The sequence below is a fragment of the Diplotaxodon limnothrissa genome, linkage group LG23 (genome assembly GCF_057381915.1).
Source record: "Diplotaxodon limnothrissa isolate DT_005_m linkage group LG23, D_limnothrissa_male_GT1.1, whole genome shotgun sequence".
Classification (NCBI taxonomy): domain Eukaryota; kingdom Metazoa; phylum Chordata; class Actinopteri; order Cichliformes; family Cichlidae; genus Diplotaxodon; species Diplotaxodon limnothrissa.
The window spans coordinates 48482328-48504437 of NC_140617.1; the positions used below are offsets into that span (position 1 = coordinate 48482328).

A 22110-nucleotide genomic window follows, 5' to 3' on the forward strand; every position below is an offset into this window, starting at 1 on the left:
GCACGTTAGCTAAGAAATGTTTCTGAATCCACAGACCGAGGTTTGAGTTGTTTAGTGCCACATCACCAATGTTTTTGAATATATTGGACACATAAAGATGCTCACCAGTGGTGTGAGTCAAAGGACTGAGGACCTGTTCCTGGCCGCTTTTTAGCGCAGACCGCCCCAAACACACGGGACGTAGCTGTGAGGCGGGCTCCAGTCCGGGTTTTACGGCCTGCGAGAGAGCTGGGCTCTTCCTTTGTGTTTGAACTTCTTCAGTGTGCTCCGTGGGACCGGTGCGGTGGAGACAAGCGCTTCCGTTTGCCCTCTCTCAGCTCACTCATGTCTGGGGGACTAGAAGCCCGCTTCTCCGGGGATGACGTGTTTGTGAGCCGCTTCCCAGTGCACCGTGCCTGCCGGGATGGAGATGTTGGGGCTCTGGTCCTTCTGTTACAGCAGCTGTCAAACCACATCCATCTAACTGCCGAGGACTCCTTCTATGGATGGACTCCCATTCACTGGGCTGCTCACTATGGACAGGTTAGCATGCAATCACTGGGTATTCAATAGTGGTGTCCATGAAACACGAAAGAGGGTTAAAATAGGTGTGCACTTTTGCCTGCTGCTGTGAACTGTAACCACACTGTGTGTATTATATGTTTAAACTCCAACATGGCGGCGGACAGCGCTCATAATCAAGCTAAAAGATTTTTTCCTCTTTAATATTTCGCCGCGCTCCTTTACTGTGTTTGATTGGCCCAAACAGTTATGTCTGAGTACCGGCGTACAACAAAGGTTTTTTAAAGACAAAAAAAAAAAACTTGACGTGTTTGGAGGTTTTCATTGGTTCAGTAGGAGCCAATCGCTTTTTAGGCGCCAAAATCGGCTCAAAACAAACACGAAGCCTGCGACGCCGCAACAGCCTCTGTTCTCTAGAAATATAAAAACTTGCTCTCTGTTTATTTTATTTTATTAGATGATTAATTACTTCTCGTACGATTCTGATCTTCTTCATTTTATATCACTGTCTTTACCAAAGCTCTGCTAGAAGCGTCTCTTCAGCCACCTTGAAATATCTCCAAACACTTACTGGGCACATGTTTTAAGCAGTGTCTGGATGTACTTAAACTTTTTGCTTATACGTCCCTGTAAGCGGACCTTAAGTGGGATTTTTAAATATGTCTAACAACCAAAGTCAGCTGAAGCCTGCTTTGAGAACAGCACGCTGTACAATACTCAGGTGATATACAAGGAGAACTGTTGGAGATTTCTTACAATGAAAGTGCGTCAGTGCAGAGGTCTCCTCTGAGATCTGCAGCAGTGACATACATGAGCAGTGTGTCACTGTGATTCTTGTATTTGTTACTGGCATGTGGCACAGCTGGAGTGCGTGATGCACCTGGTGGAGATGGGCTGCGAGGTGAACAGGGTGACCAGCCGATTCAATCAGACTCCAACACACACTGCAGCATTCGGAGGACATCCTCACTGCGTGGTGTGGCTCACTCAGGCTGGGGCTGACGTCAACAAGCAGGTCAGTGTGTGGAAACTCACCTATTGTGTAGTATTTAATGCTTAATGTGGTGCTGTTTGCATCTATGAGTGTTATCACTGAATATTTGAATTTAGGGACCTCTGGTTTATGCATCTGCTGTACTTAAGTTAGATGAAGTTCATTTTATTGACAGTGTCTCCAGCGTTGTTCACACTAAATATGTACTTGTAGTCATGGTAAGGTTTTGGGACTGAACTTGTACTTGCAGCAAAGCTGAAAAGATAATTAGAAATGGATGCAGAGTTCACAGTGCCAGCAGTACTCATGAACCCGAGCTCTTCCATCAGTGGCCCAGGCGTGGGCCGACAGGGCAGGAGCTTTCACTGCTGCTGGTCACCTTTTATTTCAAAAGAGCAGTGCACAATAATCTGAGCAGTGTCACCACAGCTGCAGTCCTGTGACTGTGAACATTTTCATATTATGATATTGTCTCCTAGAGTTCGATTGGTCAGTAATATTAGTGTCATTTTTGCATGTCTATAACACAGTTGGCTTGTGCTATTCTAACAGCTTCATTCATATCTCAAACCTTACAGTTTACGTTGTGTTTTCAGGACTTTGTTGGTGAGGCTCCCATTCATAAGGCAGCTCGGTCAGGTAGCTTGGAGTGTATCCAGGTCCTTTTGATAGCAGGCGCTAAACCGCAGTAAGTATCCTGCAGTCTTCGGCTTAGTAGTAATATCCAGTGTAAAGCACCACAGAAGCTCTGGCACACAGAGTGTGAACCACAGCAGCTGCTACACGTCTTAGATTTGAGTCATGTAGGCCACACATGCTCAGCAGGTCTGGTCAGAATAACTACAGCTTTTATTTTTACTGTGAAATTTACTTTAGTGGGAAATCCTGCAGCTCAGTGCTGTGCTTCAGATATCCCGCCTGAGGTAAACCCAGAGGAGGAGGAGGATGTGGCATCAGCCAGCATAATTTCTGCTGACTTGTTTTTGTTTTCCTGATTAACAGGCTGCGTTTGGCGTTCTTTAGTGCTGCGTGTTTCCTCATGCTAACAAAGATCAGCTGCTGTGGTTCTGCCGTGTTTTCTGTTGTCCTGAAATCTTATTCTTAGTGTCTCATCAGCTGTTGGGAGGGAACAAGCCACAGTGGTCTACTGTTAACATCCTCGCAATCATTTTCCATCTGTCATCACCAAGATGAAGATGTAGTGAAGTTCTGGTACAAACAGGTGACATGAAATAGTCTCAAGATCCTTGATTCAAAAAAAAATAAAGTAATTGTCCTTAACTGTCCATAAGGAAGTTACAGCAGAAAATCCATTCTGTGGCGGTGTAGTAAATAATGGCCTCAGGTTCTATTAATACTTAACTTAGTGAGAACATAATGATAAAGACCAGTTAAAATCTGTGCCAAAGCTTGCTTTATTGGACAAATCCAACTCATAATGCCATATGTTTTACAAATCTTTGAACTGAGATAATCTATCACTTTAAGAAAAATACGAGCTGATTTTGGGTGTGACGGCAGCAACACTTCACAAAGAGTTGGGATGTTGGATTGGAGCGATCAGAGGTTCAAAGCAGAAACAGCTGGAGGAAGAATTTACAGTTAATCAGCTGGTAACAGAGAGGGACACGTTCAAAGAGGCGAGTTCCTCAGAAGTAAAGGTGGACAGAGTCCATCAGTCTGCAGAAAACTGCAGGTTCAGAATAATGTTCCTCACTGTGAACATGTCATCACGGACAGTAATGATGGAGCTGATTCACAGCTCTGCGTGTCATCCACACATGCAGGATAAAGCTCCATTATGCAGAGAAGAAGCCAGATGTGGAGTGGGGTTGCATCAGTGCCTGTGGACAGCCTTTCCAGATATGCAGCTGGCACATCTGGAAAGGCTCCATCAGTGTGTGAAAGTACATACAGGTTTTAGAGCTGTAGAGGTGTTCCATCCACGTGTTTCAGGGAAGCAGACGGCATCTACTCCAGCATCATGGCTCATTGTAGAGGAGTCCGTCTGCAGAGCTGGCCTGCCTGCAGCCCAAACTGTTCACCAACTGAGAACATCTAGTGTGTCATGAAAGCAGAGCCAGGACTGACCAGAGCGGGACACCGGTCCTCTCCCAAACGTGCAGCAGCCGCTCTCCTCAGCTCACACGTGTTTACAGACTGTAGTTAAAAGAAGGCAGGAGGCTGCACAGTGATGAACGTGGCCCTGTCCCCCTTTGTTGCTGCCAGCACATTCATAATGACCTTACTGTTTCTCAGACGGTTCATTTTAGTTTAAAAAATGTTTTCTGTGAATCAGAGTTTACGACGTTCTGCGTCGTACAAAGTGTCCCACTATTAAAACGTGTTTCAGTGGCCGTTCCCTCCAGTCAGCTCATTTGAGTGCCATTTGCTTTAAAGAGTGATAGTAATGTTGTGTGTGTTGTGTTTTGTTCAGCAGCGGCTCAGGTAAAAATCCTCTGGCATGTTTGTCATGATGCACAGCGGAGAAAAGTAGTGAGTGTAAAAGCAGAAAAGCTCATGTTTTTATGCCTGCATGTGGCACAGCAACAGCAGTTGAACATGTAAATATGCTGTGCTGTAATATAAATGGAGACAGTTACACCACCTGAGACTCCATAATAAGAGGAAAACACAAGAACAGTGATCAGACTGTGGCCTTTGTCTTTGCTTTCTCCTGAAAACTACACTCATTTATCATTTAGGCTTTTACCTTAACCTACTGTTGTAATGAAAGCAGAAAGTTCTCAAGAGACCGTTAATAAAATTATAAAATATTTAATAAAAATGATAAAGTAGCTGGGGCAGTAAAGCAAGGAAACATGGCTCTCCATTTACTGAGCAAAAATATTGAGAGACTGTTTAGTCCATCGGTGTCAATACCTGTAGACCATTTTTTAAATTATTTTTATTAAATATTTAGTCTCAGAAATGTTCTGCTTTTATTGAGTTTTTCCTTTTGATCTCTTTTCTGATGACCCACTGATGGGACGTGATTCTTGACCAACACAGAGCGCCTACAGGGGGCGCTGTAGCGTTCTGTGTTGAAGTCTGGCTGCTGTGAATGTTTTAAATGGAGAGAGGAGCTGTACCTGTCAGTAGCAGCAGAGTTTCTGATCTCACTCACTGAGCTCTGCAGTGCGTGATCCTGTCAGCTCGGCTGCTTTTCCTTCTCAGCTCCCACTAGATGACACTGAGCTTCCAGGCTGGACGACTGTATTCCAGGAAGTCCTAAAAACTCCCTGAAAAGCCTTCAGCTGATCCAAAATGCTGCAGCAAGAGTCCTGACAGGGACTAGAAGGAGAGAGCAGATTTCTCCTGTATTGGCTTCCTGTTAAACCCAGAATTCAAAATCCTGCTCCTCTAAATAAAACTGAAAATGAGAGCAACAGCAACCTCTGCACTCACGTTATGGTGGTTACAACCTGACGCAGCTGCTCTCTGTGTGTTACTCTCACTTTTTGGATTTGGTCTAACGCCGTAGCGTGCTTGACCCCACTTCCTCAACCTCTTCTCTATATCTGCCTTACCAGCCGGTGAGAGAGATGGAGCGCGGCTGAGGACGACTGACGAGTAGTGACTGATTTCATTCTCATGCAAAGAGTTTTTTTGATGGTTTAAATGAATTTTTTTAGGCCAGTTTCCAGGGAAACCATTAACTGTCTAATGACTTGAATGTCCTGTAGAAATAATACGACTACTTTACAGAATCCTTGACAAAACTGATACAGATTGAAATGTTTCTGCTGTTATTAGCAACTGTAAACTGATTCATGCGTCCACTAACCTACCAAATAACCACTGAACACAGTATTATTAATGTATTTAATACTCACTTGAATGTCTTTGTAACTTTTCCCAAGAGAAATCAGAGCTTTGAGACTCAAACGTGAGTACTCACATGAGCTTTTCTGCTCAAGGCATTTGTACACTCGTTGAAGGACATTTTAACTGTTTTGAAATCAATATAAAGATGTGTTTTTGCAAAATGTTATATATTATGTTAAAAAAACAAACAGCTGTGATCTTGATTGTCAAATTGTGCTGGCAGAAACAAACACCCTGCACGTTGTGATGTTTTTCAGCCTTTGAGTTTGAACTTGATTTTCTGAAGTTGTCCCAGAAAGATGGAGCAATCCAAATAGGCACTGCAGAATCTGCCACACGTGCATCTGCGAGCAGCTTGCAGTTGTGCCACTGAGTGCTCACTATCGCTTCCCACAGTTTCTGCAGCTGGCAAACTGGCGAGGTATTTCCTGCAGTGATTGGTTTCAATGCTAACAAAGCACTCACGATGACTGTCATGTTTAGGCATGCATGCTTAGCTCTCACCTCACTGTTTACATACTGTGTGCTAATGGGACACGCCTCAGCCTCACTAATGATTGGAAGCTTAGTCTCAGGAGTACGTCAGAGTGCAGTGCTGTGCAGCGCTGTGCTGTGCTGTGCAGCGCTGTGCTGTGCAGTGCTGTGCTGTATGTTACAAAGACAACGGAGCAAATTGGACAGAAAAAAATAGATTTATGTCAGAATTTGCAGCAGGTAAACATACCTGTAAAATGAAATGTCTATTTTTGTAGGTTTTTAACCAAATTACATCTGCACTCACTGGCCACTTTATTAGGTACTCCAGAGGAAAGAAAAGCTTTGACTTGATCTCAGCATGTTTGAGAGGTTATGTGGAAACATCTGTGGATAATCAGAACTTGATCTGTGGTTTTCTACAAAGCACAGCTCATTTCCTAACGATGACTCACTTCTCCTTCTGTTCAGGGCTTTCAAACCCAAACCACCCCAGCATTACAGAACAAAAGCTTCAGCGCTGTGAGCTTACTTTAGAACATAATCGAAGCTTAGAAATCACAAAAGCATGATCGTTTTCATGACAGCACAGATGTACTGTGTAGGATATCGGAGCAAAATGTTGGCGATTCCTGTGTCCTGATTGGTCCTCCAGTTTCAACCTGATGTTGTTCTTTTTCATTTAGGACCATGCATAGACCACATCTCAGACGGTTAGAATATTAGGGGAAACCGCCTCTGTTCTTCATCATTTCATTCAAAAACCTAAACTTTCATATCTTCTACATTCCTTGTATCCATTCTCAGCCGAGCCGAATGTTCACAGCGGTGCAGACGCTGCTCAGCATCACCCATCAAAGTGAAAAAGTGCAGCGGAAGATCAGTCAGAAAAGTCCAGCTTCATTTATACGTGGCTGAGACTTCACGAGTGTGGAGGGGAGGTGTTACTGCTCTCCAGGTTGCTCTGATGGCCTTTCTGGGTTTTTGGGTCGGCTGGTTCTTGTTTTCCTCTTCACATAATCTCTATAGCTCAGGTCAGGTGAGTCGGCTGCACATCACTCGCTGGGCCCACGTCCTCATTTTAGGTTTGACAGCATTTTAGCAGGTAAAGGTGATGCTTGGACATGAACTGAGCTGCGGTTTGGGGAAGGCCTCGAAGGGGACTGGTGACGGCTCCCGGGCCTGGCAGATCCCCGTGTACTAAATAGAAGTGAAGAAGTTAAGGAATTGAGAACAAGGAAGGAGGGAGGGAGGGCACGTAAAGGAGAATGAACAGTTTGCAGAACTGGGGGAACCTCTGTAGATGACAACTAGAACAAGCGTGTTTGGAGGCGTGGTCCCACTCCTGAAATACCGAAACATGATGTCGATAAATGAGTGTCTTCACAAAGCTAATGAGAGAAGCATGAAGAGCTCCAACGTCTGCTGGTAGATGTCTGTGTTGACTTTGGAGCAGCACCAGGAGGTGACATGTGAGCAGGGCTCTCAAACTATTGACGTGAAGAAATATAATGCAACTTGGCATTGGAAATGTTTGTTGTTGTTGTTCTGTGCTACTTGAACACTAGCGTGAGATGGCAGTGGCCCACAGCTCATTTCAGTTTGAAAAGAAGACTCTGGACCTTCTCCTCCTCCTCCTGAGATGCGCTGCTCTGTTATCTCTGGTTCAGGCTTGATCTGACCTCAGCCCACTCCTGTCAGGCTCTCCCAGGTTCTTGAGATGACTTTGCTTGACACTGATTTCGAGGCTGAGGTCATGTCTGCTGCACCTTTTCCTGCCGTGCTTTTCCCTTCCGGTCCACTTCCATGGAGATGCTCCAGTACGGCTGTGAGCAGCCTTCTGTGGCTGCTCATGGATCCTTCTCAAACGTGACGTCAGCAGTCAGACGGTGTACGTCCTCGAGACTGTCTAAACCGTAACTTCCTCAAACTCGACATGAAATATTCTAATAATCTGAGATGCTGGAGTGCAAATTTTATGATCCAGCATCAGAATGAAAACAAACAGGTTGAAATGTTTCATTTTGCATGAAATGAATGTAGAATATTAACAATACAAAAAGAACATTATTGATAATATCCAGATTGTATTATATCCAGTTTTGGGAGGCATGCACACGGCTTTCACATCTGTGTGATAGACAGGAAAATAAACAGTTTGAAACACGGCCTGTCGTCTTTAGCTGAAACGTGGCGGTGATCGCGGTCCTGCTGTGTGTGAGTGGGCAGGTTAGTCACAGCACGTGTTGCAGGGTGAGACCATCAAGACTCGGACTGGTTTTCTTCGATCGTGATGGTTTCTTCTTGCAACATTAGAGCTCTGATGGTTTGAGGTGCTGTTACCCAGGATGCACTTTGTCTGACTTCATTCTTATTGTTTAGTTTAGAGAATGCAAGCGGGCAGACGGCAGCAGACCTGGCCCACGCTCAAGGCTTCCACGACTGTTTCTGCTTCATCTCCAACGCCCAGAAGCACCTGCAGCAGCGTAACGAGGGGAACATAGTGCAGAATGGAGGCGGCGCCCCCTGTGGTCTGGGCGCGCTCAGCAGAAAGAGGCAGCTAGCCGCCCTGGACGCGGGCCACCTGAAAAAAGCCAAAAGGGCTGATGGTAAGAAATGTTTACGTGTCAGGCGTGTGCGCGGTGCTTGCTTGTTTGCTCTTCTCATCGTGCTGTGCTGCAGGTATGCTGGTGCAGAGCAGCGCGCTCGAGGAGCTGGAAGCCATGAGCCTGGAGCTCAGCGCAGGTGGGTTTGCTCTGCGTGGCAAAGCAGCAAATGGCTACAACAATATCACATGATCTACCTCTGATCCCATTTTCTCTGCTGCTGTGTTTAAAAGCAGATTTCAACAACGGGCATCTCCACGCTGCGCCTCCTCCTCCGCTCTCTCCAAACTCTCACTCTCCGCCACGTTGTCGGCGGGCTTCAGCCGAGATGTGCGGCTCGCTGCACCTGAGCAGCAGCCCGGGCGGCTGCGTCTCCAACTGGCCCGCGTGCCTGGGGCCAACCGGGGTGGACTGTGGGGATTTCTTGCATTATGGACACTACCATGGCTTTGGCGACACGGCCGAGGAGCTGAGTGACAGCAGCTGCATCCGGGCGGAGCATCCATCCAAGCAGGCTGTGGATGGCAGCATCCACCTATACCACGGCTCATAAACCGGAGGCTTCGTCTGCAGGCAGATGTGCTTCCACTAAACTTTAAAGGATTACCCTGGCGATCAGAAGTAATCCTCCTGTGCCTACAGCCCACAGCCAGGACGAGTCAGGCTCACACTGACTCAGCTGGGTGGTGAAAAAGCTGCTTCCAAAAATAATCTTCAGGGATGGATTTCTGTGACATCACACTGTAGGGCAACACTATTCTCATAACTCGAGTTAACTTGGTTCTCTTGGTTTAATCAGCAGCGTCTCTGCAGCCCTGTCCTCACAGTGGCCTTTCAACCACGGACAGCTGGTGGGAATACTTCACTCGTCTTTGTGCTAAGCTGGTTCAGAGCATTAGCAGTAGCACGGTGCTGTGTGGAACTCGTCCCGTCTGCTGGGGCCTTCATTAACCCAGGTGTTTACTGCTCTGGGCTCAGGAGTGACCTCCTGCTCACCGTGTTACCTCAGGAGTGTCGCTGAACTGCACGGAGGCTGAAAACTGTTTTAGATCTCACTGTAATTTCATGAGGCTTAAACCATGTGTTTTGTACGACTGTTGTAGAGGCGCCGATTTTCCACTGTGTGTGACACACGACCTTACACTGACCTGCATTTGTACTCAATAAAACCTGTTTTACATATAAGACAGTATTTGTGCATGTTTTGATTTTTATCACACAAATACATTAACGTAGTTTAAACATGTTTGAGTTAATGTCAGACGGTTTTCTACAAGGTGCCATCAGGCCGCCTGAAGAGAAACCCAAAGACTGCCTGGACTCAGAGATGACATCACTACGTGGGACAGAGCGCCGCTGTGACACCAGCCTGCGCTCTAGCTGTGTATAAAGAGCTGTGCTCCACATTCGTGGACGACACCGTGCACTCAAACTTGTGGCTGCTGGATTTATTTTGCCCGTCTACATTTATATTGACCCCAGAGATAATGCACCTGCACTGCCTCTGGGATCATCTCAATACTTTCCCTGCAGTCCAGGTTTCTTCTCTCAGACGGCACTTTGGGTTCATGCTGATCATTTTCTGCTTTCTTGTGCAAATTCACTAACCTGAGGAGTTTGAGTGTCCCGGCCGCCAGAATGAAGGATCATTTTTGGTGTATGTTCTGTCTGTATGTTATGACTTGTTAGAAAGTTGTAAACCTCCATGAGCAGCAGAACAAAGCAGTGTCTGTCCATGAAGACATTCATAAAAACAGCTTTATTCCCAATCTTAAACAACACTTTACAGAACAGTTCATCAGCACGGCCCAAACATGGATGAATACAAAGACCAGCACGGTCACCGCCTCAGGTCCAGCTTAATAGTCTTCTGCAGACTGGCTATGCTAGCGTCCAAAGCTGCCAGGCCGTCTCTGAACGCTGCTTCGTCTCTGGTGTCAAAGGTCAAATCAGACCACACAGACTCCGTTTCACTCTGGGACAGCGTGGAGTTAAACAGCTGCCTGCGAGCGTCCTCTGGCCGCAGGGCTTCACCTGGACCAGCGGACCGCTCACGATCAGACTCGGGCCGAGTCCCTGCACGATCTTCTCTCCTCTGAGCTGTGACGTCTAGATGTGCCGAGTCTGAATCTCTCTCTGCATCCACACACTGCACAGGCGCTATCTGGCTAAGAGACTTCAGGTATTGGGCGATGTGGTCAGTAGGGGGCGCTGGCATCCGTCTGTGCTGGTGTTGGCTCGTCTCTGACACAGAGCTGTCAACAGCATGATCTGCTGAGAGGAGACTGAAGCAGAAGACGACATGAGTGAGGAACAGTTCTGAATCGTGTCACACTTTCAGCTGTAGGGCTCATTCTGGGGGGTGACGCCCACCCACACAGGCCCACCTGTGGAGGTGCTCCATCTCCTTCAGCCTTTGTTGTGCCAGCGAGGCCAGCTTACTCCTCTCCCGCTCACTGTCCAGTAACCTACTCTTACTGGCCTCCAGCTCTGCACGCGCGCACGCACACACACACAGACACACACACACACACAAATACTTGATGTTGTTCATGGCAGTGTCTTTCACTTTGATAATGGAGGTGATTTCATCACAAAGAGCCCACAGCTCAGATCATCAGCAGGACTCACTGCGAGTGCGTACCCATCTTAACGAGTGCAGTTTCAGCCTCTCGGTCTCTCAGCTGGCTCTGTGTGTCCTGCAGGGTTTGCCGTAGGTCCGTCAGGTCATCTTGGAGTTCCTGCAGCCTGGACTGAGCAGCAGTGAGCTCTTCCTGAAGTCTCTGCCCTGTGGAGACCTTTTCAATTACTCCCCAGTCAGTTAAAGCTTTTTACCCTGACTGACCAAACTGAACCCAACAGTAAAATCACAGTGTGTCTGTTGTTGGGTTTACCTTAGTGTGACGCAGCTCGAGCTGACTGTGTTATTTTAATACAAATGAAATAAATACACAACTATTTATGACTGTCACACAATTTACAGTTACAGAGCATCGCCTGGTTCTGATGTCTCTCCATCTCTGGCTGCTGGTCCAGGTTCCTCACACACCTAGGACACACACACACACACACACACACACACACACGTACGTTATACCAAAAACGTCAGAGTCCAGTGAAGTGAAGGACGTCGTGTGTCTCACCTGTGCAGGTCTGACACACTCTGGATGTTTGAAGCACTATTATTCATCTGTGCTGTGGACACCATCTGCTCCAGATGACTGAGTAGGCTCTCTGCTACACTGCCTGACACACACACACACACACACACACACACACACACACACACACAGTGTGACATCTCTAACATCGTCAGCACGTGTGACACAGAGGCTCACGTCCTGTGTGTGACTACAGCAGAAGTCCACGTCAGCAGAACTTTGCTGAGCTCCCACATCAGTGACATGTAGCTTAGTGTTCGATGCATTCAGGTATCACAGAGGTTGTGTTTGTGTGAGTGATGTCTGGCAGGGTCCAGGGGTGAGATGCACACAGTCACTTTACCTTGTCCAGCAATCAGAGGCTTGAGTTGTGCGAACAGATGCTGAAGCTTGTGAGCTTTTGTTTGTGCCTCAGTGTTGCTCTCCTCAGCCTGTCCAGGCTCCAGCTGGAAGTGTGCCATCTTCATACTGCAGCTGTCTCCGTGTGCATGTGTGAGAGTGTGTGTGCTGGGGCTCTGGGTGTGCGTGTCTCTCACAGGAACAAACTCTGGTGCTTCATCACACGCAGTGCGAGGCGTCTCAGAGTCAGGCCGGCAGGCAGTCCGATGGCTCGAGAGAGAGGAGGACTGACGCACAGACAGAAGGACGGACGCCTCGTGCCGGGGCGGACTGACGGTGCGAGGAAGAAGCCGAGGTGAAAGTAAGTGAGACTGCAGCTGGGTGGGACATGGTTTCTGAGGTGGATGTAGCTTCACTCCTGAATGTGGTGCAGGACGGGCAGACGGGTGTCCTCGTGGAGTTCTGCTGTCCGATCCATGCCGGCCTGACGCGCTCTTCTGGCCTGGAAGGTGGAGGAATGATTAACATTAGACTTTCTACACGTGTTTTCTCACATATTTATAAAGCTGCATCTGCAATCCTGCCTGATGTGTGCATCAGCCAATCAGTTTGTTGGTGCTCATGTCCTGATTGATTGTTAGTGATTGATTAAAAGAATGAGCTTCCTCCAAAGGGTGGCCGGGCTCTCCTCTAGTGTGAGAGTAGAATTTCAGTCGTTCAGGAGGGACTCGCAGTGGAACTGCTGCAGTTCCACATCAAAGGGAGGAACCTGAGGTGGCTCATTATGATGCCTCCTGGGTGTTTGGGCATGTCCCACGAGAAGGCGGCCCTGGCACATCACACACTGGAAAGACGATATCTCTAAGCTGGCCTGGAAATGTCTTAGTGTTCCCCCAGATGAGCTGCAGGAGGTGGCTGGGGAGGGACGTCGGGGGTCCGTTCTTAGTCTCTGCCCCATGTGACCAACAGGACATGGATGGTTCAGCTCTACTTTTGAGGGGCTCCTAGAGGCGGCTCTAAGCAACTGTTGCTAAGTTATAAGCCTTGAATCCATTTTCCAGAACAAATGAACGAAAATCCTAAAAGCTTTTGGACACCATCAATGTAATCCTGTCCTCTGCAGTTTATAGTCCCACAGTGGAATTAACACGAGACCTTTATGTCATTTAGTTCTCAGCGACTGTCTTGTAAGAGTGTGCAGTAAAGCAAACCTCGAACACGCCCACCTGCCTTTGGAGGCCCTTTCTTCAAGCTCTTTTTCCCCGTTGATGTGGAAAGCCTTGGTTTGGCTGCTGCACTGCTTACTGTTCTGTGAAGCCTCGGAGACACTTACACACACACAGAGTACTATTATGTTGCATTCAACCAGTAAGTGTTGGACAGATCTAACTTATACAGAAAATCCTCAGTGTAACCACACAGGAACAGGTTGATACTTTAAGCTTTTGTACTGTGACTTGTAACAAACTGAGCTGATCTACAGCATTAGGAAGCTCCTCTGACCTGCCTTATCAGCCTGAAGGATCCCACTGAGCAGGGCAGCACAGCGGTCCAGGCCCTTGTGCAGACTGATGACCTGGGGGCAGACACGTCCGGTTTATTGACATGTGTTCAGACACCGAGCCGATGATGCGGTAGTGTGGGTTAGTGGTTTGTCTGTCAAGCCTTCTGACTTTGTGGAAGTGCTAGATTTCCTCTGTTCACCTCCCCATGTTTACTACCCTGAGGTGTGTGTTGTGGCAAAGACTCGGTCATGCCTGGATGTGATACCCGTCCTAGATGACACTGTTAATATTTAGTACTGCTACACAACCAGGTGAATAAATCCTGAGAACTCATAATAAAAGTGTTAGCTTCACATGTCGCCACCCGTGGTCTGCGTATACATAATGTGGGCGGGGCGTGAACGGTCTCATCACCTGGCCCTCGGAGTCGGTGGAGTACAGGGAGTAGGCGGGCTCAGGGCAGGCAGCTGTTCCTGGATTTAAGCTGGCTCTGAAAACAACAGTGAGGAGAGCGCTAACAGGCACACGTACACATGCAGACACAGACACAGAAAACGCTACATGAAGGCGGGTGTACTCACAGACCCCCTCTGGCTGCTCCCGTCAGCCTTCCTGACGTCACCACCTGCCGGTCACAGAAACCACGCGTGAAGCCTCACACCTGTCTCTGACAGTGGAAGCTCTGACTGCGTGTTCATTCAGTCCTACCTTGCGCTGAGCTCTTCCTCTCATGGTCTCCGCCAGCCTGAGCGCTGCCGCCGTTACTCGGATTCAAGCACTGCGCGCTGCAAGTTCTCGGCTCGTTTAGAGCTTCCGGTTCAGAGCGCGTTTGAAAGGGAAAACATTAAAACCGTCCAATCAAATTGCTCCCTTCACAAACGACAGGCTCAACTGCCCCGCCCCGTAGGTCCCGGATGAAGGCGGCTGCGGGGCTGCCGTTTTTTGTTTTAACAAAAACTTGGCGCAGCAAATCCTTCAGACTCAGCAGCGCTACAAACAGACACGAGCAGAAAGAAAAGGACCAGCAGTACATGGTGACAAGAATCAAATTACATATATTGAAATAATAATTCAAAAAAGTAAATTACAAAACAAAATTAGATGAAATGTGCGGTTGGCTTAACATTTTTGGACATTTTATGAATTTCAAGGGCGAGTTTTTAAATAACGGCATTTGTGTATACCATTTGTGTACCACAGATTATTCTAACATTTAATTTAAAGGTCGATATTCTGGTTTTGCTGTGAAACAACCAATCAATACAGTGTCTTTAGATGAAGCCAAACAACAGTGTAGCTGCATCTTCGTTACAGAAAGAGCAGCCAGCAGGGTCTTGATGGTTAAACACTATCAATCAGTTCATTCACAACTTGTCTAGATTGGAGGTGAGGAGCTGATCTGTTAGCTAAGAATGAACGCAGCTCTCGGATAAATAATGTTCTTATTGGACAACTTTCTATCATTAACAGAAAGTCCATTAAGCAGAAGTTCAGGAAACCTTGGACTCCTATAGTTATGATGCAGATTTTAAGAGGTGGACACAACAGGTTCTGGATTTGCTTTAATAACTTTGATATTGTTCCTTGATATCTAAATTAAATTTGGAGCTGAAGGGTTCATAAGGCATCAGATTACCAGAATAACCAAATGTTATTGCAGCTTACGAGACATTTACTGTTTTCCAAGTGTGAGTGGTGAGTGCTGCATCATCATCAGCCATTGTTGTTTCACTTACAAAACACAGAAGCTCATTTGCACATGTGTGCGCAATGGGCAGATGTTTGCTTTCATCATGAATGAATGTTATTTTAGGAGCTGCTTGAAAACCTATGGCTGCAACTTTGCTGCTCCTAGTAGCAAAAGCCTTCACAAATGCCTCTTCATCCTTTCTCCAAGTGTCTGTCAGCTCCTTATCTCAAATCAAAGGAAAACCACCGTTAACCTGGTGGCTCGAAAATAGTCAAGGAAGCTTGAGCTATATGACGACTAATGTATTTATAAAAACACAGAGGTTCTGTCTGTGCTTTGCTCGTCAGTTGTAAGCTTTCATACATCTGTGTGTCACGTAGTCCTGGATTGACTCACGGACATGTGAGTTTCTGCTTACTTTCCACACACTGGAGAAATTTACAACCATCATTTCCTCCATAACTCTTCATTCATGAAATAAAAGTATAATCATCTTTGTTCATGAAACATTGTTTTGGTGAAATATTATTAAAACGTGTTGTCATCCAGAATGTGTTGTAGGGCAAAAGCTTCAGCCTAGAAATGTTCAGTTATTCGTTTGTGTGCTTCCCTTTTTCTGTTCCCAGCACTCGTTTCATGGCGATGTCTTGGTAAGAAAATGGACTGAAATCAAAGTCACCATAATGATCTTTAAATTCCACTCAAATAAAGTAGTGAAAGTTGGGCACATGTCCCTGCTTGGCTGTGATGATCTGTAAACATTAAAATCAGACACATTAATGATGTCCTTGTGAATCAAACAAACACCACAGGAATTCTGTTCATACTCACTGCAGTCACAAAATCAAACTGGTCATCGAGCTTACAGTTTCAATACGTTTCCATTCAGCATGTTCACCGCTTCCATTTTTCAGATGTACCTTGTATGAATCAGAAAGTAAATATCTCTGCACTGCAATATCAAATGTTTTCCTGTGCAGCTTTCTGAAGATTGTTGTGCTTCAGACCAGTGAGATCTTCCCAATAAGGCATCTTGTGCTGGTTTTGCTCTTAAATCTCCTCTCGGTATGCGTAACGTTGATGCTGAAGACAAGGGCGAGCACACAACATCTTTTGTATTGTGTTTGCAGGTCTTGTTTTTCCTACACAAAACATGAGTGTGGAGCACGAGCTTGAGGAACTGATGGAAGAGGAACCTGAAATGCAAACACAGATACATCCCTAAGGCTTCTGTTACCCTTTCATGGAACGTGTAGACTCAGACTATGATACTATGGTCTACCCATTACACAGAGCACTGAACCATTTTTATCGTGTAGATTAGCACTTCACTCATGTGTGTCAAATCAAAATGTTGATGTCTTAAATACTGATAATTAAAGGAGACATTACACCACAAAACGTGTGGCGTGGGCGTGGCTAGAGCGGGTTTGTCTACTAAGTTGGCGATTTGATCTGCGGGTGCTCTACAGCTCCCAGTGGGTTTATCTGACTGTGACTGTGTGTGAATGTTGGACAGAAAAAGCACTAATGTGTTTGCTGTGAATGTGTAACTGAGATGTGTCGTACAAAGTGCTCTGAGCACTCAGAGTAGAAAAGGCCTGCAGCTAGGTCCGTGTATATTTGGACACTGACGAGTTTCGTTTACTGAAACATATTCCGCTTATAGTTATATCATGGACATGATGTGCAGACTCAGCTTTGATTATCCATGTTGGAATTGGATGAAGCATTTAGGAGTTTCTTCGTCTTACCCTCTTTTTGAAGGCAACAAAGGTAATTGGACAAGGGACTCGAAGGCTCATAGGCAGGTATGGACAATTCCTTCGTTATGTTGTTATCAATTAAGCGGATAAATGGCCTGGAGATGATTTAAGGTGTAGTGTTCGCATTTGGAAATTTTACTGTGAACAGGCAACATGTGGTCCAACAGAACTGAACAGAACAACCAATCAGAGAAATTGCTACATGAATCATTTCCATGGTGAAGAGAAACCCCATGACAACAGTGAACCAAGTGAACAACACTCTCCAGCAGGCAGGCGTATCAATTTCAAAGTCTACCATAAAGAGAAGACTATATGAAGGTAAATACAGAGGGTTCGCTGCAGCCTCACGAATAGGAAGGCTAGATTGGACTTCGTTAAAAAAAAAAAACATGTAAAAAAGCCGGCACAGTTTTGGACAAACGTGCTTTGGACACATGAAACCTCTACCAGAATGATGGAAAAGAAAAAAAATTTGGAGGTGTGGAACAACTCACATCATCTGTAAAACACTGCGGAGGCAGTGTGATGGTTTGGGCGGGCTCAGCTGCCACTGGGACACTAGTGTTTATTGATGACGTGACACAGGACAGAAGCAGCTGGATGAACTGAGGTGTTTAGAGACAGTCAGCCCACATCCAGCTAAATGTAGTCACAGTGATTGGGCAGCGTTTGAATAAAGTAATAGAAATGAACATTCCACTTAAAGTTCATTTGTCCAAATACTAATGAGTCTCTGAAATGAAGGGATTCTGTTGAAAAGGAGCTTTAGTTCCTCACATCTTTATGCAGTCTTTTTGTCCAACCCACTGAATTAAAGATGAAAGTCTGCCCTTCACCTTCATTCGAGTCTTTTCATTTTTAATTTGTTCTAGTAATGTACAGAACAGCTGCTGAAGGGCACTGCTGCTGAACCAAAACGGCTCTGCCCATGTTTTCAGCTAAATTGCTGGACATCCTGGTGAGAAGTGACCATCAAGGCAGAGCAGTCACAACCTGACCACTACAGCTACTTTAGAGCAGGACTTTTATTTCAGTATTTCCATTGACCAGTAGAATAAATGTGCTAAATATTTAGCTTCCTGTAACAAATGTAAATGTTGGAAAAAGTGACTAAAAAAACAAACAAACAAAACCCAAACATGTTTTTTTATAAGGTTTTGTCAGTGGTGTGTGACATTTTTAAATACGATGAAGGAATACAAGACAGTCATAAGGAGTTTCATAGAGCTACGTGCACGGGTGAGTGATCGAGTGATACTCACACCCGAGGCATTGCAGTCAGATTTATTTATACCAAGAGACAGTTGCATAGCATTTCCTGTTTTTCAAGCTTACTTATTAGCATGTGTGTGTGTGTGTGTGTGTGTGTGTGTGTGTGTGTGTGTGTGTGTGACAGGATGTAATGGCATGTGATACAAAAATATATGAACATTTTAATACATTTGAAAGCTTTATAACGGAGGTATCTTTTAATAATAGACATCTGCAGTTTAAACTTAAAAGTTACTTCTATCATTCCCTGCTGTTGTTCAAATATTTTGCATCTTATCAACTTCTAGTCACTTGCGGGTACATTTTCAACTAGAGTGTCATTTAGCAAAGTTAAATGTTCAACATTATAAATTCTTTTTCCTTATTTATATGTCGTCCTCTTCTTCCTCAGAGTCTGTGTCACTTTCATTGTTTTCAAGGAGCATCATAGTCTCTGGTGGGGATGTGACATGGGGAGTTATGGCTGTTGCGATAAGTCTGTTTATCAGTGCTCTGATACAAGGTATGCAACAGCATCCGCACAAGGTGAGTATGGCTGCGAATACTGCTACGGATACCAGGATTGATGACACCAAACTCCGATATTTCCCAAACATGTCCATCCAGTTGTCCCACGTAGAAGTGTCAACTCCAGAATGCTCCTTCATTTTCTCGTTCACAGTCTTCAGGCCTTCTAGGGCTCTGGTCAGACTTCCATCAGCTGCGGTGTTGTTAGGGATGAAGGTACAACATTGCTCTCCGAACATCGAACACACCCCATTCTTCTCGCTCAGTAGCATGTCCAATGCAATTCTGTTCTGGAAAGACATCAGTGATGTAGCTCTCAGTTGCTCAGCTACTGCATAGAGGCCCGATTGTGTCAGGTTTCCTAGGCGTTGCACATTGTAATGGACGTAGTTTATGCGGTCCACGTTCTTGTTGATTGTGCACCACCAACATATTGAAGATTCAAAACCGGCAGCCACTTGGTCCACCAGTTTGTATTCATCTGGTACTCCTACGGGAATTCCTATGGCGTCGACGTAAGTTGGATCTGGTCCAGGTTGTACTGGTGCCGATCTCTTCTTTCGGCCCTCCAGTTTCAGTTGTCCTGCTGTTATGGTGATGTCAGTGGCTGAGAGTTTGATGACTTGGACGGGCAGCAACAGTGACACCAGTCCAGTTTCTGGGCAGGCGGTCGTACAGTTGTGGGTCCCCGCACCACCACCAGACATCGGCTCTGCTCTCTGGTTTGAATGAGGGGTCCACTTCTGTAATGGTTAGACAGCTTGATGCATTAAGGCTTCCCAGCCTCTCTCCTGGACCTGTCATATTTATGCAGGTGTGGTTTGTTGCTGTCACGTCTCGTGAGAAGATGGGTTTTCTCTTTTCTTGTTTGGTGATGGGGAAAATTCTGTCCCATTTTGTGCAGTTTGAGTTTCCAATGTTGGTACAGTTCATGACAGCTGTCAGGCAATCTTCTCCTATAGGTGCAGGTACCACTCTCAGTATTGGTCTTGGTCCTAGGCAGACCATGCAGTCATCACTAGCATCTTGAGCTGCTTGTTCTGCCAGCATCAGCCAGTTGTTTGTGTGTCCTGTGATACCTGTGGTTATTCGGAACCAGTCGTCTGATTTCAGTTTTGGTCCTACTATCATCACTGCTGTCATGGTTGTTGATAGTGGGCCTTTGGTCAAAACAGGAGTTATGTCTGTAGAAGAGGGGCTCGTTGAGGTGTTTACTTCCTTCGTTATGTTGTTACATATTGACAGGAAATGATGTGGGTCTTTTCCACTCTTGTATATGAACAGGGTTAGATGATAGCAACTTGAGTCTCCTGCCAGCGTTCCACTGAGCGTGCTGGATTTTTTAGTTGTTGGAACCAGGTGGGTTCTTTTCTGTGAACTTGGTGGTTTCTCCAGCAGTGGGTTGCTTTCTGTGTTGAAGTTCAGTATCAAATGATCATTTGCTTGAGTCAAGTCCAGTTGTTTTGAAAGATTTTTTGCAGACCCTTGTAGTTTATCTTCTTTGCATGGTATCCAATCGTTTCCAGTATAAGTGAAAACGGTGTCCCAGCCTGGGTTATTGCCATCCGAACTGGATAGGTACCAGTTGTAGCCTTTCCAGTCACTGGCTTTGTATCCTCCAATGTAAAATGAGTTCAGGGGTATCCATACTGTGGAGGTGAAGCTTGTTTTGTTGTAACATAGGTAGAGGTCTGTTATTGTCTTCGCTTTGGTTGCTGCGGTTTCATTGCAGGGGTTGAATCCTTGTGTGTGGTGGATAGCCAACAGGCCCAAAAGTATGGGCAGCATCATGTCGGTCGTCCTAGGTTTCTAGAGTTACAATGGTTGACGTGAGCATTCCTCTTCTCGACCCCTGGCCACCCCTAAAATCTCCAATGAGTAGACCTTGGCCAGAGAGGTGGGTTCTCAAGTATTGCTACCTGATCGCCCTACCCCCCACCAAGCGAACACCAGAGATCTAGTGGAGGCTGGAGTCTATGCTTATGCTCACTGGTCTTGGGTAGGTGCCTTTAGATGGGCTCCACCCTCTTTGTGTGGCTTTGATGGATCCACGAAGGTCGTTCAGCAATCTTGCATGCCGTGGGCGTGGTGAGTAGGACCTGGTAGGGGCCTTCCCACCTGGGAGAACTCCAGTTTTTCCTTTGGAGTACTTTGATCAGGATCCAATCACCTGGCTTCAAACTGGAAGAGACTGGAGAAGAATCACTCGGCAGTTGATTGTTCAGTATTATTTCTTTATTCTCTAACAGCTTTGTCATCCACTCTGCTAATGTTGTTTCTCTTATAGATTTGTCTATTGGTTCACTAGTAATAGGAAGGGGAAAGGGTCGCCCATGCACTATTTCAAAGGGTGTTAGTTTGTTTGAGCCCTGTGTTAGTCTCATCCACATTTTAACCAACCCTATGCATTCGGGCCATGGGCGGCCGGTTTCCTCCATACATTTTCTCAATCTTTGTTTTATAGTGCCATTTGTCCTTTCCACCAATCCTGCGCTCTGTGGGTGGTAGGAACAGTGGTGTTTTATGCTGAAACCTAACGCTTCAGATACCTTTGATATGACTTCATTCACAAAGTGTGTGCCATTATCAGATCTTATTAGACTTGGTATTCCGTATGTTGGAATATAGTGATTGCACAGACATTTTGCTACTGTTATTGCATCAGCCTTTTTCACTGAATAGATCTCAGGCCATTTTGAAAATACATCTATTATTACTAGTGCGTACTCTAGTTGCTGGTGTTTGTTTAGTTGGATGAAATCCATATGTATGGTATGAAATGGGTGAGGTGGAGTGGGGAAATGACCTCTTTTAGGCCTGCGGTTTCCCTGTGCATTATGTTTCTGGCAAATCATGCATGTTCTGATAAACTCTTGTGCTGAAGCTTCAAAATTTTGAGTATAGAAGTGTTTGGGGAGGATACTCATCATTCCACCCCTTGACAAATGCTTTAAGCTATGTGTCACTAATGCTGCTGTCTTGTGTAGCAATTTTGTAGCCGTGCTCCACACTTTAACCATTTCTTTTGCTCCGGTATAGGAGCGGCTTCCTATTCATTTTGAAGTACATCAAGTGGTATTAGCTGTAAAGTTTCAGACATTAAAGTTCATATTGGTTGCTGTGCGGCCTTCTTTGCGGCTTGGCCTGCGAAGTTATTGCCTTCAGTAATTTCTGAATTATCGTTTTTGGTGTGCAACGCATATTGACTGTCAGTGTGAATATATATATATCTTGACCTTTGCGCAGCATGCACGTATGATAGCCGCTAGTTCTGCACTCTGTGCTGAAAAAGAGGAAGCTAAAGGTTTCGCTTCTAAAACAGTAGGCTGCAGTGTACTAAAAATGTCTGGTTGGGGTTTCATTTTTTTTCAGTTAGCTTCAGCATACAGCTGTGTTCGGCACCATCTACTTCCGCAGGAAGGAGAGTGCTTGTCACAGTCAGGCAAAGCTAAAACTGTGCTTGT

General features: G+C 45.7%; 2 protein-coding genes and 1 pseudogene across 2 annotated transcripts; 1 reads left to right on the forward strand and 2 right to left on the reverse strand.

Moving 5' to 3' along the window:
- The first annotated feature begins 221 nt into the window (after positions 1-221).
- ankrd10a (ankyrin repeat domain 10a) lies at positions 222-9355 on the forward strand. Its single transcript, XM_085348173.1, has 6 exons — positions 222-522; positions 1364-1516; positions 2092-2183; positions 8180-8406; positions 8480-8542; positions 8640-9355. The coding sequence occupies exons 1-6, from the start codon at positions 325-327 to the stop codon at positions 8954-8956; spliced, it is 1050 nt and encodes a 349-aa protein (XP_085204299.1). The 5' UTR covers positions 222-324; the 3' UTR covers positions 8957-9355.
- Positions 9356-10175: 820 nt separating this feature from the next.
- Positions 10176-14170, reverse strand: ccdc14 (coiled-coil domain containing 14). The gene is made up of 11 exons (XM_085348277.1): positions 14117-14170; positions 13990-14033; positions 13823-13898; positions 13407-13479; positions 13130-13231; positions 11908-12405; positions 11547-11649; positions 11385-11452; positions 11048-11191; positions 10791-10893; positions 10176-10688 (listed from the first exon to the last, which is right to left on the reverse strand). Exons 1-11 carry the CDS (start codon positions 14138-14140, stop codon positions 10244-10246), a joined length of 1680 nt encoding a protein of 559 aa, XP_085204403.1. The 5' UTR covers positions 14141-14170; the 3' UTR covers positions 10176-10243.
- A 4334-nt stretch (positions 14171-18504) lies between these two features.
- LOC146608987 (syncytin-A-like) lies at positions 18505-19789 on the reverse strand (annotated as a pseudogene).
- Positions 19790-22110: the final 2321 nt, after the last annotated feature.

Coding starts and splice junctions, on each gene's coding strand:
- ccdc14 (XM_085348277.1), bottom strand. CDS start 14,140: ATGAGAGGAAGAGCTCAGCGCAAG. Junction 13,480..13,822: donor CCACCGACTCCGAGGGCCAG/GTGATGAGACCG, acceptor GTCTGCCCCCAG/GTCATCAGTCTGCACAAGGG. Junction 10,689..10,790: donor GAGATGGAGCACCTCCACAG/GTGGGCCTGTGT, acceptor CTTCTGCTTCAG/TCTCCTCTCAGCAGATCATG.
- ankrd10a (XM_085348173.1), top strand. CDS start 325: ATGTCTGGGGGACTAGAAGCCCGCTTCTCCGGGGATGACGTGTTTGTG. Junction 2,184..8,179: donor ATAGCAGGCGCTAAACCGCA/GTAAGTATCCTG, acceptor CTTATTGTTTAG/TTTAGAGAATGCAAGCGGGC. Junction 8,543..8,639: donor GAGCCTGGAGCTCAGCGCAG/GTGGGTTTGCTC, acceptor GTTTAAAAGCAG/ATTTCAACAACGGGCATCTC.